The sequence below is a fragment of the Capricornis sumatraensis genome, chromosome 1 (genome assembly GCF_032405125.1).
Source record: "Capricornis sumatraensis isolate serow.1 chromosome 1, serow.2, whole genome shotgun sequence".
NCBI lineage: Eukaryota > Metazoa > Chordata > Mammalia > Artiodactyla > Bovidae > Capricornis > Capricornis sumatraensis.
Genome location: NC_091069.1, coordinates 59,311,540 through 59,327,484, shown reverse-complemented (window position 1 = coordinate 59,327,484; position 15,945 = coordinate 59,311,540). Strand labels below are relative to the sequence as shown.

The 15,945-nt window shown below is 41.4% G+C and overlaps 1 protein-coding gene across 1 annotated transcript in view; it reads left to right on the top strand.

Annotated features, from left to right (window-relative positions):
• LOC138089129 (immunoglobulin kappa light chain-like) overlaps positions 1-14,507 on the top strand; it is a 34,246-nt gene extending 19,739 nt beyond the window's left edge. The window contains exons 3-4 of the mRNA XM_068984499.1: positions 9,800-9,855; positions 14,066-14,507. Coding sequence (XP_068840600.1) covers positions 9,800-9,855; positions 14,066-14,388 — 379 coding nt within the window. The 3' untranslated portion in view covers positions 14,389-14,507. The remainder of the gene's footprint in view (positions 1-9,799; positions 9,856-14,065) is intronic.
• Positions 14,508-15,945: the final 1,438 nt, after the last annotated feature.

The window sequence follows — 15,945 nt, the reverse complement described above, 5'->3', positions numbered from 1 at the left end:
ACTGGTTGGATCTCCTTGCAGTCCGAGGGATTCTCACGAGTCTTCACCAACACCACAGTTCAAAAGCATCCAGAGACCATTCAGGTATGACCTAAGTCAAATCCCTTACAATTATACAGTGGAAGTGACAAATAGATTCAAGGAATTAGATCTGATAGACAGAGTGCTTGAAGAACTATGGATGGAGGTTTGTGACATTGTACAGGAGGCAGGGATTAACACCATCTCCAAGAAAAAAAAAAAGTAAAGAGTTTGTCTGAGGAGGCCTTACAAATAGCTGTGAAAAGAAGAGAAGCGAAAGACAAAGGAGAAAAGGAAAGATATACCCATTTGAATACAGAGTTCCAAAGAATAGCAAGGAGAGCTGAGAAAGCCTTCCTCAGTGATCAATGAAGTCTTAGAGATTTACTAAATGTTGAATATTGTAGCAAGGGCTTATTCACCTATAGCAATTATCTCATAATAACCCACCTAATGATGAACAATCATTAGTGCTTAGAGCTACTTAGAAGTATCAGAGCTTAAGTTACTCAAGGTACTAATGGTTGTAAAGGAAGAAGATGGGAAAAAAAAGTCTGTTAACCTGACTCCAGGAGATCTTCCTGACCCAGAGATCAAACCCACATCTCCTGAAGCTCTTAATGGCAGGCATAGTCTTTACTACTGTGCCACTGGGGAAGCCCACAGTTTCTGCTGGTACCAGGCAAACTAGGTTTTCTGGTTGAAGTATAGAAGATTCTGGCTGGACCTGCAGTTGATGGTGATCTTCCTCTCCTGCAGACACAGCCAAGGAACTTTGAGACTGGGTCATCATGATGTCCCCAGAGACACCTGCAGTCATGATGGAATGGCGATTATACATTGCATCATTCATATATTAAAGCATATATATAAAAAATGTAGGGTTTGCTCCTTAGCATTACTAATTACACCATTTAAGTAAAATGATTTACTCATTTTGCGTGGTAAAATCATCTTTTAATTTTATAAAGATACTTCTTCCCTAAATCTCTCACCTGAGACCCAGAGGGCCAGGAAGATAAAGAGTTAGTTATGGCTGTGGCATTATCTTGCTGCTGTTCACTCATCTGACACTCAGGCCCCATCTTCAGGAAACCCCTTTAATAGAGCCCTGAGCATCCTGCCTAGAGCTCCAGGAGCCTAGGCAAAGCATCAGAGCATGACATCAAAAGTACGTGTGCAGTGAGCTGTGAAGATAAATAATGAACGATGAAAAGAAGGAGACAAAAATATCGTATCACTACTCCAGGAAATGTGAGGTCTATGAGAGGCTCGGCAACCAAATTAAAACTGTGATTCCTCAATACCATTCAGCAAAAATTCCTAAATGTAAAATTTTCTTGCTATCAGCTGTACTTTTTCAAACCAACTAAAGAAAGCCTAAAAACATAAATTAATTTATGTGCTCAGTCTCAGTTGTGTCCAACTCTTTGCAACCTCATGGACTGTAGCCCACCAGGCTCCTCTGTCCATGGAGTTTCTCAGGCAAGATTCTAAGACGCTTTATCCATATTATGGATAGGAGTCCATATTATGGACTCCATATTCCACACGGGTCTTCCAGCTTCATCTTCCTGTGTGAATGCTTCCTCATCACGCTTGGGTTCTAATGTCTTAAGTCCAAGAGTCTCTTAGGATCTTGAAAAGATTTTGTTACAGGATGGTGCAATACGCAGTTTAAGTAACATAGTATTAATAGGTGCAAGGGTATAAATGGGCATTTGGTCTAGGGAAGACCTCAGCTTCTAAATAAGAAGACCTTGGGGAAAGACAGGAGTGAAAGCATGAGGAGTAACATGTAGAATGCGGGAATATCTAGCATAAATACGTGTCATCTGTTCAGTCGCTCAGTCATGTCCATTGCTTTGTGACCTCATGGACTGCAGCACACCAGGCTTCCCTGTCCATAGGTCAACTCCTGGAGCTTGCTCAAACTCATGTCCATCGAGTCAGTGATGCCATCTAACCATCTCATTCTCTGTCGTCCCCTTCTCCTCCTGTGTTCAATCTTTCCCAGCATCAGGGTCCTTTCAAATGAGTCAGTTCTTTACATCAAGTAGCCAAAGGAATGGCATTTCAGCTTTAGCATCAGTCCTTCTAATAAATATTCAGGACTGATTTCCTTTAGAATTGACTGGCTTGATCTGCTTGCAGTCCAAGGGACTCTCAAGAGTCTTCTCCAACACCACAGTTCAAAAGCATCAGTTCTTCAGTGCTCAGCTTTCTTTATAGTCCAACTCTCACATCCATACTTGACTACTGGAAAAACCATAGCTTTGACTAGATGGACCTTTTTCAGCAAAGTAATATCTCTGCTTTTTAATATGCTATCTAGATTGGTCATAGCTTTTCTTCCAAGGAGCAAGTGTCTTTTAATTTCATGACTGCAGCCACCATCTGCAGTCATTTTGGACCCCAAGAAAATAAAGTCTGTCATTGTTTCCATTGTTTCCCCATCAATTTCCCCATCTAGATGCCATGATCTTTGTTTTCTGAATGTTGAGTTTTAAGCCAGCTTTTTCACTCTCCTCTTTCACTTCCATCAAGAGGTTCTTTAGTTCTTCTTCACTTTCTGCCATAAGGGTGGTGTCATCTGCATATCTGAGGTTATTGATATTTCTCCCAGCAACCTTGATTCCAGTTTGTGCTTCATCCAGCCCAGCATTTCACATGATGTACTCTGCATAGAAGTAGTATACTGTCTTGACATATTCCTTTCCCAGTATGGAACCAGTCTGTTGATCCATGTCTGGTTCTAACTGTTGCTTATTGACCTGCATACAAATTTCTCAGGAGGCAAGTAAAGGTGGTCTCGTATTCCCATCTCTTTACGAATTTTCCACAGTTTGTTGTGATCCACACGGTCAAAGTAAGACCACATAGAATTAGGAAGATGGCTGATATTTCTCAAATGGGCAGATAGAAAATTTCTGATCTTGGCTGGCCCTGATGGAGAGAACGGGACAGACCATACATAAATGCTTAGCTGGAAATAAGAGGTTAGTGATGACAGATACCCAGTGTCTAGTGCTTTCTTTACAAATCATTACTGTGCGCATTTTTATTGCTCTTCTACTTCATAGCATTTCTTGCCTGTACTGCTAATAATTTATCTTACTTAGAGCATCAGAGGATCAAAGAGAAGGCCCCAGTGGCCTCCATAATGTCCATAGGTTCTCATTTGAAGAAAGTTATAAAATGTTTGAAGTTTTCAGTGCGTGCCATACCTGAAAGACTCTGCCTTAGTTGGAGAGATAGCATGAAAAGCATGTTTTCAACTCTGAAGGGAGCAAAATCAGACATTCTAATCATAGCATGGTAGGCTGATTGTGTCCTATGGCCTGCATGAAGAAACATGTTCTCTGCAGGCTACTTTGTGTTGCTCTGGTCTGACGTGGGATGCTGGGAACTCGCTGCATCTGTGCTGTTACTGAGCTCAACCAGCCCTGCAGCATCGACCAGCCCTGCCCCTCCCCTGCTGATTTGCATGTCCCCAGAGCTCAGCCCACTACCCCCAGACACTTTCTTTTTTTTGTTTGTTTTTTGTTTTTGTCCATTTATTTAGAAAAAAGAAATTAACATGGGCAAATGAGATACCTCAGTATGACAACAGAGCATAGAAATGTCTAGCAATAGTCAAATAATTTGATCTTTAAATACAAAATAACCACATGAGCACACTTTCTTATAGTCTGATCACAGCCTGGGCAGGAGTCTGTCCTGGTTAGAACACACAGTGAACATGAGGGCCCCTGGGCAGCTCCTTGGTCTCCTGCTGCTCTGGCTCCCAGGAAAGGAGGGAGAGCACTGGGGATTTGTGCAGCCCAGGGTGGTCAGTACTACCTGGCCCTTCAGGAGAGTCCTCTTATAACTTGGTTAATCCTGTAGATATATGTTTTTATGTTTCTAATCTCAGGTGCCAAGTGTGACATCCAGGTGACCCAGTCTCCATCCTCCCTATCTGCATCTCTAGGAGACAGAGTCTCCATCACTTGCCAGGCCAGTCAGAACATTGACACTAAATTAGCCTGGTATCAACAGAAACCAAGGAAAGCTCCTAAGCTCCTCATCTATGCAGTATCCAGGTCGCCCTCCTGGTTCCCATCCCAGTTAAGTGGCAGTGGATTTGGGATAGATTTCACCCTCACCATCATCAGCCTGAAGGCTGATGATATTGCAACTTACTACTGTCAGCAGGATCACGGTTTACCTCCCACAGTGTCACACACACAAACATAAACCATCCAAGGAAGCAGACGGGTGAGGTTGGGCCGCCCCAGCTACTCCTCCTAGTTCCTCCATCTGTTGAAAACAATGCACAAATACTCTCAGATGCCTCCCCACTTTGAAAGTCACTGGAAGGTTTTGGCAGAAGGGGCAGGAGGCTCCTCAATACACCCTAACCCTCTTTCTTCCTCCACAGCACCAGCAGCACAGACATGGCTGGGTCACTCCTGATTTAACATAAACAGAGATGATTTACCCTGAGGAGCCTGGTTTGGGCTTCCCAGGTGGCTCAGCGGTAAAGAATCCTCCTGCCAATGAAGGAAATGTGGGTTCGATCCCTGGGTCGGGAAGATCCCCTGGAGGAAGAAATGGCAACCCACTCCAGTATTCTTGCCTGGAGAATCCCATGGACTGAGGAGCCTGGCAGGCTAATGGGGTCACAGAAGAGTCAGACACGACAGAGCTGCTGAGCAGGCATGCACGCACGCACACAAGGGTTCATGCAGCAAAAAGAAGTCACTGTAGACAGTTCAAACAGAAGTTGTTTAAAGCAAGAAATTAGAGTCTAAAGTACAATATTCACATGCTTGGGGATATGCTAATAAGGGAAGTGGATGCCAGAAATGGAAAATTCCCACATGGTTTCCCCAAAGCCAGAGCACGTCTTCTATTGGAGATAGAGACTGCCTAACCATGTGGTCCTCAGACTTGGGTAGGAAACCTAGGGGGAAGGATGTTGATCTTCCTACCTGTCTGGAGCACCTCACTAGGTGATCCTATGGTTCTCACCTCTGTCCATATATTATCCTGCAGAAAGGCTCAGTGGTGAGGAACCGACCTGCCAATGCAGGAGCCACAAGAGACGTGGGTTTGATCCCTGCATTGGGAAGATCCCCTGGAGAAGGAAATGGCAACCCACTCCAGTATTCTTGCCTGCAAAATTCCATGGGCAGAGGAGCCTGGTGAGCTACAGTCCATAGGGTTGCAATGAGTCGGACAAGACTGAACATGCATGCACATATATAACCCATGGATAATATTGAAGACTTCTCTTTGGGTTTCCAAATATTAGGGAAGTCCCTCACTGGACAACCCTACATCTGGTCCCATCACTTCATGGCAAAATGACGGGGAAACAATGGAAACAGTGACAGACTTCATTTTCTTGGGCCCTAAAATCACTGCAGATGATGACTGAAGCCATGAAATTAAAAGATACTCCTTGGAAGAAAAGCTATGACAAACCTAGACAGCACTTTATAAAACAGAGACATTACTTTGCTGACAAAGGTTCGTCTAGCAAAGCTATGGTTTTTCCAGTAGTCATGTATGGATATGAGATTGGACCATATAAAAGGCTGAGCACTGAAGAATTGATACTTTTGAACTGTGATTTGAAGAAGACTGATGAGAGTCCCTTGGACTGCAAGGAGATCAAACCAATCAATCTTAAAGGAAATCAACCCTGAATATTCACTGGAAAGACTCATGCCGAAGCTGAAGCTCCAATACTTTGGCCACCTGATGTGAAGAACTAACTCATTTGAAAAGACCCTGATGCTGGGAAAGACTGAAGGCAGGAGAAGGAGACGACAGAGGATGAGACGGTTGGATGCCATCACTGATCCAATGGACATGAGTTTGAACAAGCTCCAGGAGATGGTGAAGGACAGGGAAGCCTGGCATGCAGTGCGTGGGGTCGCAAAGAGTTGGACATGACTGAGCAACTGAACAGCAACATGGAAGTAAGAGCCAAGAACAAGCCTAGTTTAACCCCACTTAGAAACCAAAGGAGCCAATTTAAGAAAAATCTAGTTTAAGAAGAGGGATTAAACTCACACTTTCAATCACAATACTCCCCCTTGTTTAATAACAAAATCATGAAACTTCCCTGGTGGCCCAGGGGCTAAGAATCCATGCTCCCAATGCAGGGGACTTGGGTTCCATCCCTGGTCAAGGAACTAGATCCCACATGCTGCAACTAAAGATCCCTCATGCTGCAACTAAAGATCTGGCAGGCTGCAACGAAGAAGATTTTGTGTGCCTTGACTAAGACCCGGAGCAGCCAAATAAATAAATAAGTTTTAAATAAATAAATACAAAATATTTTTTAAAACCTAAATTGCAAAAATGACTTTTTAAAGAAATAAACCCAAAGCAAATTCCCTGGCATTCCAGTGGTTAGGACTCCACATTCTCATTGCCAAGGGCCCCGGGGTCAATCCTTGATCAAGGAACTGAAATCCACAAGTTTTGTGCTACAATCAGAAAAAAAGAAAGAAAGAAACCCACAAGTACAGGAAGAACAGGGCAGATACAACAGCAGCAAAATATTAGGTTGTGTGGTAAGCAGCTTAACTGACCCCTGGAGCTGAACAGAGTGGCGGGGCGGGGGGCAGGGGGGCACGGGGCGGGGTGCGGAATTGGAAAGTAGAGTGAGATTGAAATCCCTTTGAATTGGAAGCAGGACATACATATCAAGGGAAGGGGGTAATGTGGGTGAGTGGGTAGAAAAGATCCAGAGCCCAGGTTCTTAGTCAAGATGAGCAAGACTGGGAAGAGGAAGAAGCGGGGAGTGGTCAGAGGGGTGGGAGGGGCCTCTCACTGAGCGGTCCTGAGTCAGCAGAAAGCAGAGTAGAGTGGTCATGAAGGATTTGAGGATTTTGACAACAAAGGCAAAAATGTGAGGAACCAAGCCTGAATTCAGGGACTCCATGGCTGCACGCAGAGCTGGCTCATTCACAGTAGTTGTCCGTGATGGGTTTCTGTGCAGTAGGTTGAAGGGGACACAGGGTTGCGTGCCAAGTAGACAGACAAGGGCCCGGGGAACTCCAGGGTAGAGCTTGAAAGGTTCATCACTAGTGTAAAACCAACTGGAAACCACAACATTCAATATGTAAATCTCATTGTCAGAGCTTCTCCAAGGGTTCATAAGCCCTGGTATATTGCTACTGTTTTCTTTTTCACTCTAGAAAGTAAAAAAAAAAAAAAAAACCACCTGCAGCCTTCATGTCTTCGTGGAAACAAGATATGTGTGTTTGTGTGCACGTTCAGGCACTCAGTGGTGTCTGACTCTTTGCAACTCTATGGGCTGTAGCCTGCCAGGCTCCTCATCCATTGAATTTCCCAGACGAGAATACTGGAGTGGGTTGTCATTTCCTCTTTCAGGGCATCTTCCTGCCCCAGGGACTGAACCTGAGTCTCTTGCATCTCCTGCACCAGCAGTCGGATCCTTTACCACTAGTGTCACCTGAAAAGCCCCGGAAACAAGATGAGTGTCTACATTTTCCAGAGTGGGACCAGACTTTCGGGTCAGGAGTACAGCTTATGCGTTTGGATGTGGTTGGGCAAAGGACTTTGCTTTTCTCAGCATGTCTTCCTTCAGAAATGGATGGAAATAGACACAGCCCCAAAGTAGCAAAGAAGCAGTGAGTTCTCAAGTGACCGCCTCTGTCTCCCTCCTTCCGGCCAAATGGGGGCCATCCTTGCCCCTTGGGGATTCAAGTCAGATGTCCATTTATGGCACTCTAGCCTGGAGAACAGCAATTGATCATGTTCTGATCACCACTGAATGTGGCTCAAGAATTTCCTCCTCACCTTTTGAAATATCAGCTTAAGTCAAGTGCAAAGGACAGACAGTATGATCCTAAGGAGGAAGGAATCAAGTTGAAGCCAAAAGAACCACACCTACTTTGGACTTTACTGTGAATGATGAGCTGGAAAAAATTTTGAACCACAGACTTCTGCATGGATTATCAGACTCAAACATTCAGGAGCCAGGTAGGGAAGCCCTCAGTCCTCAAACTTTGCAAAATTTTGTCACTGTGTCTCTGACATGTTGGGTGATTTTCTGTATGGTACTGATGGGAGACAGACCTTTCAAATAGGCTGGTTACTGTGTCAAATTAAGAAAAAAAAAAAAAGGTGTTTCTTGAAATGCTAGAACTGAGAACACTGATCAGAAAGCTTCTCAACAGTTTTCAGGATGACTTATACACGTGTATTTCGTCTTTCTCTCTTTCATTTTTTCTTTATCTCCCTAGGACAGAGGAGCCTGGTGGGCTACATATAGGGCTGCAAAGAGTCAAACACGACTGAGCAGCTGAGCACACACACACACCATGAGCAGTTGAGAATTTATTCTAAGAATCTGACTTTGTTGTCAGCCACTTGGAAAGCAGCTTTCAGTTCAGTTCAGTTCAGTTGCTCAGTCGTTTCCGACTCTTTGCAACCCCATGAAGCAACTTTAGTGATGAGTTTTTTGGGACGCTCGCCTAAATTTTCTGTTTCCATCACTCATGCATAAATCTAAGAGCCCCTCAGACTGGTTTATTGACTCTATTTTTCCTTAGTAAATCAATCTTATCAAGGCCCATCCTGGACACTCTGTAAAATGGTAGGTCCTCACAGATGCTTCTAAGACATCATTTGCCTTCAAATGATAAACCACGTGCACATTAAGGTTCTCAGCCACTTTTCAGTGATCCATGTGATGTTACAGCAAACATCACAATAACCATTCCCATTGATCCTACTGTGTGTGGTCAAAAAAAACTAGCTTTTGCACAACAGTTCTTATAATAAGCATCTCTTATTAGTAGCAAATTCTGCTTTTAATAGTCATTTACTTACATGCTTCACTTTCAATCTCCTATTTACTCACTTAGGAATATACATTTTTCAGCCCCCACATCACACCCACATGTCCTACATTGGTAAAACAATATCTCCTATACAGAATGGGAAACTACCTTTTTTGCACTCTTAATTTAAAGATTATTAAAACAGTGTTTGAATGACAAAGAAAAATTAAACATGTATATATCATTTAAAAATTATATTTACAATTGCACATGACTGGAGAATGGAGAATGGAGAATTCTACTTGATGATATCAAACTATAAAAATTGGTACAGCCTTAGTGTTTCTGAAAATCAAAAAATGAATATATTCCAATAATTTTTAAAAATCAAATAATCTGCAATAGTACAGTAGAAAGAAAAGACATTGCTCCCCTTTCTTCCACAACAACACACCACTGTAATCAATTTTAGAAGATAAAGCTACAATCCATCCATAATCAAACAGGAGAACTGACTGCACATTTTCTATGAAGAACCAGTCAGTCTCTGGGTGAGAATAACTTGCCTGAGTGATAGTTTCAGAAATGTATTGGGGAGCGGTCTGTTCTGAAACAGAGCTTTGCTCAATGGTCAGGAAGGGAAAGGGTTTTTGTATAGGAACAAGGTTAAGAAGAACTGTTGTGTTAATAGTTTCGGCCAAGGAACCAAGCTAGAGATCAAAAGTAAGTGTTGTTTTCAGCCAATCCTTTGCTGTTTCTGTCTAATTGGTTTACTTTTTGTTCCTTTTTGCCTGTTTTCATTAATTCGGTGTCAGGGCTAAAACAAATTTCATTCCCAGGTTAGGTACAGAGGAGGGGAAGGGGAATTCTTCCATAGGAGGCTACCTGATGGTAAATTTAAGATTAATTTTAATGTGATTGGGGAAGGGGGCTTGATGCCCCTTCAGGGTAGGTATTTGTACAAGCAGAAAGGGGGAATCATCATGGTTCACTTTCGGCCCAGGGACCAGAGTGGAGATCAAACGTGAGTAAATTTTTGTTCAATTGTTTGTGAGACTTTTGTCCTGTTGTATCAGCTGTGCAAGTTTGTGACATTTTGGTTACATGAGCCATGCCTGGTGTCCCAAAAAGCGAAAGACAGAAAATCAGAAGAGAGTCGATTTTTAAGCTGAACAGACAGCCAAATCATTGAATTTGTAAGGAGAGTAGGTTTGTGGACAGAAACGGGGAGAAATGACTGGATTTTTCTGTGGATTGGGCTTTTTCCTATAATTGGCTTCAGAAGGAGGTTTTTGTTAAGGGGTATATGTCAGGGACGTCACTGTGATATGCATTCGGCGGTGGGACCAAGGTGGAAATCAAACGTAAGTGCACTTCTCAATTCCTTTTTCTTATAGAGCTGTGAAATTTGGGGGTTTTAATGCTTGGGATACGAGTTGAGGTCAGTTTTGAAGAGAACGGGATTCTTCTGAAAAATCAGATGAGTCAGGGGCTGGAAATCAGTTTGTCTCAAGGAAGAGCAAAGAGCTAGTTAGTTGATGTGGCACCTAAATGGCCAGATTTTCTCTGTATTTGACCATTGAAAGAGATTAGCAGCAAAAAGCAGTTTTTGTTGAGAGCAAAGTAAGTTAAATCTGTGGATCATCTTTGGCCAAGGGACACATCTGGAGATTAGACGTAAATAATTTTTCTCTATTACCTTCTGAGATGTGGGTCTAAATGCCAGCATGAACTTTTAGAGGCTTAAGTATGAGTTTTGTGGAGATGGGTAAATGAGAGTATTTCAGGTTTATTATTAGTTTGAAAAGTTAAACTCAGCTCCAAACTGGATTTGTAGACACAAAAGATTAATTTAATCTAAACCAAATGACTCTAAGAGGGAAAAAATAAGTGTCGATGAAAAAGGACACTTTTTCAAAGATAAAGATGTTTAGCTTTTAAAAATCATAACAGAGACTTAAATTTTTTACATCTTAAGATTTGTAGAATGTCCCTGGGATAGGATATTAAAAATTTTTCAAATATCTCCTTAAAAAGGAATCTTTGCAGCTCTAAAGAGCCAAAGTGAATTAATTTTCATTGAGATTTGCCAAATATTGTACTGATTTTTGCTAGATGTACAAAACAGAAAAATAGAGAAATGTGTTTGTCTTCTCTCTCTGTCTGATAAATTATTTTATACCAATAAAAATTAACAGAATGCACTAAAAAATCAGTAAGACTTTAGAAAAATATACTTATCTATGTTAAAGTTTCTGCTTGATCAAGAATCAGCAGCTGTGTTATTTTTAGAGTCTAAAATGAGTGATAAACTGTCAATATTCAGAAATGCTATAGGGGTTCTATACCTTGACAGATTACTCTTTAAAAAAAAAAAACAAATTTCTGTATTAGACTATAGTGAAAATGTATAAATACATCTCCTCTTATAAATGAAGGAAAGAGGGTTGTTCCTAAAAGCTCAGCTTTGAAGAAATTTGTTTAAGTGAAGGAAAATAAAATAATTGCACTTTTTAGATGCTCACGGATGTTAAAAAGATAGGAGATATTTTAATGAGTATGGTTTTTATTATTACTTGGTGGTGTCTTTGTACCGCTATGGAGGCCGTGGCCCTGCTACCGTGGTCTGCAGACCTCGCGGTTGTCTTTAAACTTCGGGGCGGTCTTCTTTGGTAATTGAAGGACATTGGCGGCCAGGCCCCTGGGCCCCAGTGGCCGCGCATCTGGCCGCTAAAGGCCACGAAAGGCATGGCCAACCCTGTGATCGCCCATTCAGCTGTGTTATGGCCCGCTTTCCTGACACAGTGATACGAATCATGTCGCTAACAGTAGAGAACAGAAATGTGATGGATGCGAGCTAACGTGGGGAAAATAAGGAGAAGCTTGATTTTTATTAGCAATTACAAAAATAAATTTTATATTATTGTATCTGCTTAATAAAAATTTCCAGTGGGGGACTATAAGGAACTTAGTTATTTTTTCAGTGATCTATTCATGGGGTCGCAAAGAGTCGGACACGACTGAGCGACTGAACTGAACTGAACTGAACTGATAATTATTTCAATATCCTCTCATCAAATATATTTATGTAATAAATGTTCGATCAAAATGAAATATATATAAAAGTTAACATTATATATTTATTTATATATATATGTAAATCTTTGTATATACATATAACTCTTTTAGGGCAAAAATCACACCAGCAAAAATCTAACTGAAGACTAGCCATTCAGGTTTTGATCAGTTAACTTACTAAGTTAAAAGTTCAAACTAAATATCATTATAGGTATTTGCTGGAAAAAAATTAGATAAATTTGTGATGTTTTTAATTTTCAGAAATGTAATGGCTTCAGTAAGATTATATTTCAGGTGTACAAAATATCTAAATGTATATAAATGCCATTGATAAAAACTCAATGGCATTTTTTATAAAAAATAGAAAAGTATTTTCCAACCCCCTCATTCCATGATAGAAAATTTTTAATCTGGGTGTTTTACCCTTTAAAATTATTTTAAAATTTGTTATTGTCATTGTTGTTTACTCTGGCTAATTTCAAAAGTGATACTTGGAAAAGATGATTTTTGGTTTGCAGACAACCTGACAGGACTATTTTAGGGACATTTTAAAACTCTTTTCAAACTGTTTAAACTATGTAAGTATTTTAAACTGTTCTAAAATAATTTAGAGCCTTTTAAAAATCTTTCAATTAATTTTAAACTCTATTAAAAAGTTAATACGAGGTCTTACAAGAATTTCCATGTCAAATATGATAATTGTTTACTATTTTAATGCAGGATAGAATGTTTAAAGCCATCAAGAATTGACTCAAACAGAAGTATCTTCATAGAATATTTCATCTCCCTTTTTTCTAGAATTCATCTTATTTTACTGCATAGGCTATTTTATAAAATTCTCTGAAAAAAATTAATATGAAGGATAAAAAGAAAGGAGAATATCAAAACATTAAAAATTCAGTATCTGATATTGAACTGCTTGGTTAACATGGAGGTTTATAGCTTTATAAAATCTGTTCACTGATCTGTGACTTCTCCCAGCAAAGAATTCTTTATTTGTTATTTAATTCACGCTCTCCCACTTAAGAACTCAAAGGCCCACCAAGGGGATTTCTAGCAGGCCATCTGACAGCTGCTCAGAAGTGAAGTGCATCAGTTTCTCCTGGGCAGGTGGCTGAAATTACAGTTGACCCTACGAGTCTGCCTGAGACTTGCCCCATAGGGTGACAGTCATAAGGCCAGGGCTGGGGGTCTCCCTTTGAGGCCTTTTGCAAGGAGTGGGAGAGTTGCTGGCCTGATCACAGAGGGTGAAGCGGTTCACATGCACACGCTTGGACCCAGACTCAGAGTTTAGGGCTCACCCATGAAGGGTGGGTCTGACCCCAACACGGCCAAAGGAAGCCCAGGAAGTGGAAGACAGCCTGACCTCACTGCTCAGGACTAGAAAAGGCAAGGGGGAAGTGATCTGTTAGATCTCTTCTCACTTCTAAACTCCAAGAGGGTCTGATGAAGTGGTTTTGTTTCTTGGCCTCTTGCACTGGGTTCCCTTGTAGGAGGCAGGGAACACAGATGAAGGAAAGAAAGCAAAAGGTCAGAAAACTTAAAACTCTTTTCAAACTTCTCAAACTATTTAAGTATTTTAAACTGTTCTAAAATTATTTAGGGCTTTAAAAAAATCTTTTAGTGAATTTTTAAATTCCATTAAAAAGTTGATAGGGCTTCCCTGATGGCTCAGCCAGTAAAGAATCTGCCTGCAATGTGGGAGACCTGGGTTTGATCCCTAGGTTGGGACGATCCCCTGGAAGATATAAGAACTTACAAGAATTTCTATATCAAATATGCTAATTATTTAATATCTTAATGCAGGAAAGAATGTTTAAAGATATCAAGGGTTGACCAAAAGAGGAGTATCTTCATGGGATATTTCACTTCATTTTTTTCTAAAATTCATATTATTTTGCAGCCTTAGAATGGTTGCAAAGAGTACAAAAAATTCAGAGCTTTCTTAAGGAGTAGGGGGCTACAGAAAAACTCAAAATCATGGCAATTGTGAGTTTGCTTCCTGACTTCCCTGGGTGGCCTCTGGATACTACATAAAGAGCATGCGGCTCTCTGCACATCTGTCTCTTGCATTTCCAAGGTCACCCCCAGACAGTGCACCCCAGTAGAGAACTTCACTGTTACTTAAACACCCTTCTCTGTTCTTCCTTCCTCAGGGTCTGATGCTCAGCCATCCGTCTTCCTCTTCAAACCATCTGACGAACAGCTGAGGACCGGAACTGTCTCTGTCGTGTGCTTGGTGAATGATTTCTACCCCAAAGATATCAGTGTCAAGTGGAAAGTGGATGGGGTTACCCAGAACAGCAACTTCCAGAACAGTTTCACAGACCAGGACAGCAAAAAAAGCACCTACAGCCTCAGCAGCACCCTGACACTGTCCAGCTCAGAGTACCAGAGCCATAACGCCTATGCGTGTGAGGTCAGCCACAAAAGCCTGACTACCGCCCTCGTCAAGAGCTTCAATAAGAACGAATGTTAGAGCGAGAGGTCTACAGGCTCCCCAGTCACCTGTGCTGATTCAGTCCCAGCCCCTCACCCTTCCTCAGGCCCTGTTTCCACAGATCAACCCCTATTGCAATCCTCTGACCCATCTCCCCACCTCATCCCCTTCCCCCTCTTTGGCTTTAATCATGCTAATGTTGGGGGAACAATGAATAAATAAAGTAAATCTTTGCACCTGTGATTTCTCTCTCCTTTCTGATTTAAGGGTATTGTTTTGTTTTTTAACTTTTTTGGGGGGGTGAGGAGCTGCTGCACTGGGTCTACCCACTCCAGTGTACTTGCCTGGAGAATCCCATGGACTGTGGAAGCTGGTAAGCAATAGTCCATAGGGTTACAGAGAGTTGGACTCAACTGAAGGGACTTAGCACACATGCATGCACTGGGTCTTTGTTGCTGCACGAGTTTCTCTAGTTGCAAAGAGCAGAGGCTACTCTCTAGTTGCAGTGAAGGGGCTTCTCGCCGAGGCGATTTCTCTTGTTGCGGAGCATGGGTTCTAGAGCATGCGAGCCTCAGTTGTTGCAGCACACGGGCTCAGTAGTTGCCCAGCCACAGCAGGTGGAATCTTCCTGGACCAAGGATGAAACCCAAGTCCCCTGCTTTGGCAGGCAGATTCTCAACCACTGGAGCACCAGGGAAGTTCCTTGATTAAAGGTTTTTAAACACTGTTTTTCTAATGACCCGGTTTATCTTCTAAGGAATTAAGTATTGAGTTGATAAAAACCATACCATCATTTATAAAAATCATCAGCCTCCATTCTAGACTACCCTACTTTAGCTACAAGACATTCTTTCATGAAACCCATAAGCCTTCTATATCCATAGCCCTCTCCTGGGCCATAGTATGAGAGACTTGCTACTTTTTTTTTTTTTTAACTATTGAAATATAGTTGATTTACAATGGTGTGTTAGTTTCAGGTGTACAGCAAAGTGATTCACTTGTCCATATACATATATGCACTCTTTTTTAGATGTTGTTCCCATACAGGTCGTCCTAGGGTATAGAGTACAGTTTCCTGGACTATACAGTAAGTTTTCCTTAGTTATATATGTCATTGGGATTGAGTTGAGACTCTTGCCTCTTTGATTTCCCCTTCTCAGCAGGCTTCAGAGCCCTTTTCAGGGTGATGGTTCTTATGCTCACATAGTCTTTCATCCAGTTGAATCTAATTTACCAACAGAAAATCTTTCAAAAGAATGTAATGGCTAGAAACAGAGTCATTCTTTGTGACAAAACAATGATAATAATGTAGGTGAAGAAGCAATAGGGAAATATATAAGTCCATTATGGCACTTTGACTTAAGGGAATACGATGCCTTCATTACATTTTAAATACGATACATATTGAGGGCCTCCTATCTACCAAAGACCACATTAAATGTTTCCACAACCTAATTTAATTCTTACTACACTACACAATTAAAATGAAAGAATGTGAAAGTTGCTCAGTTGTGTCCAATTCTTTGTGACCCCATTACAGTCCATGGAATTCTCCAGGCCAGAATACTGGAGTGGATAGCCGTTCCCTTCTCCAGG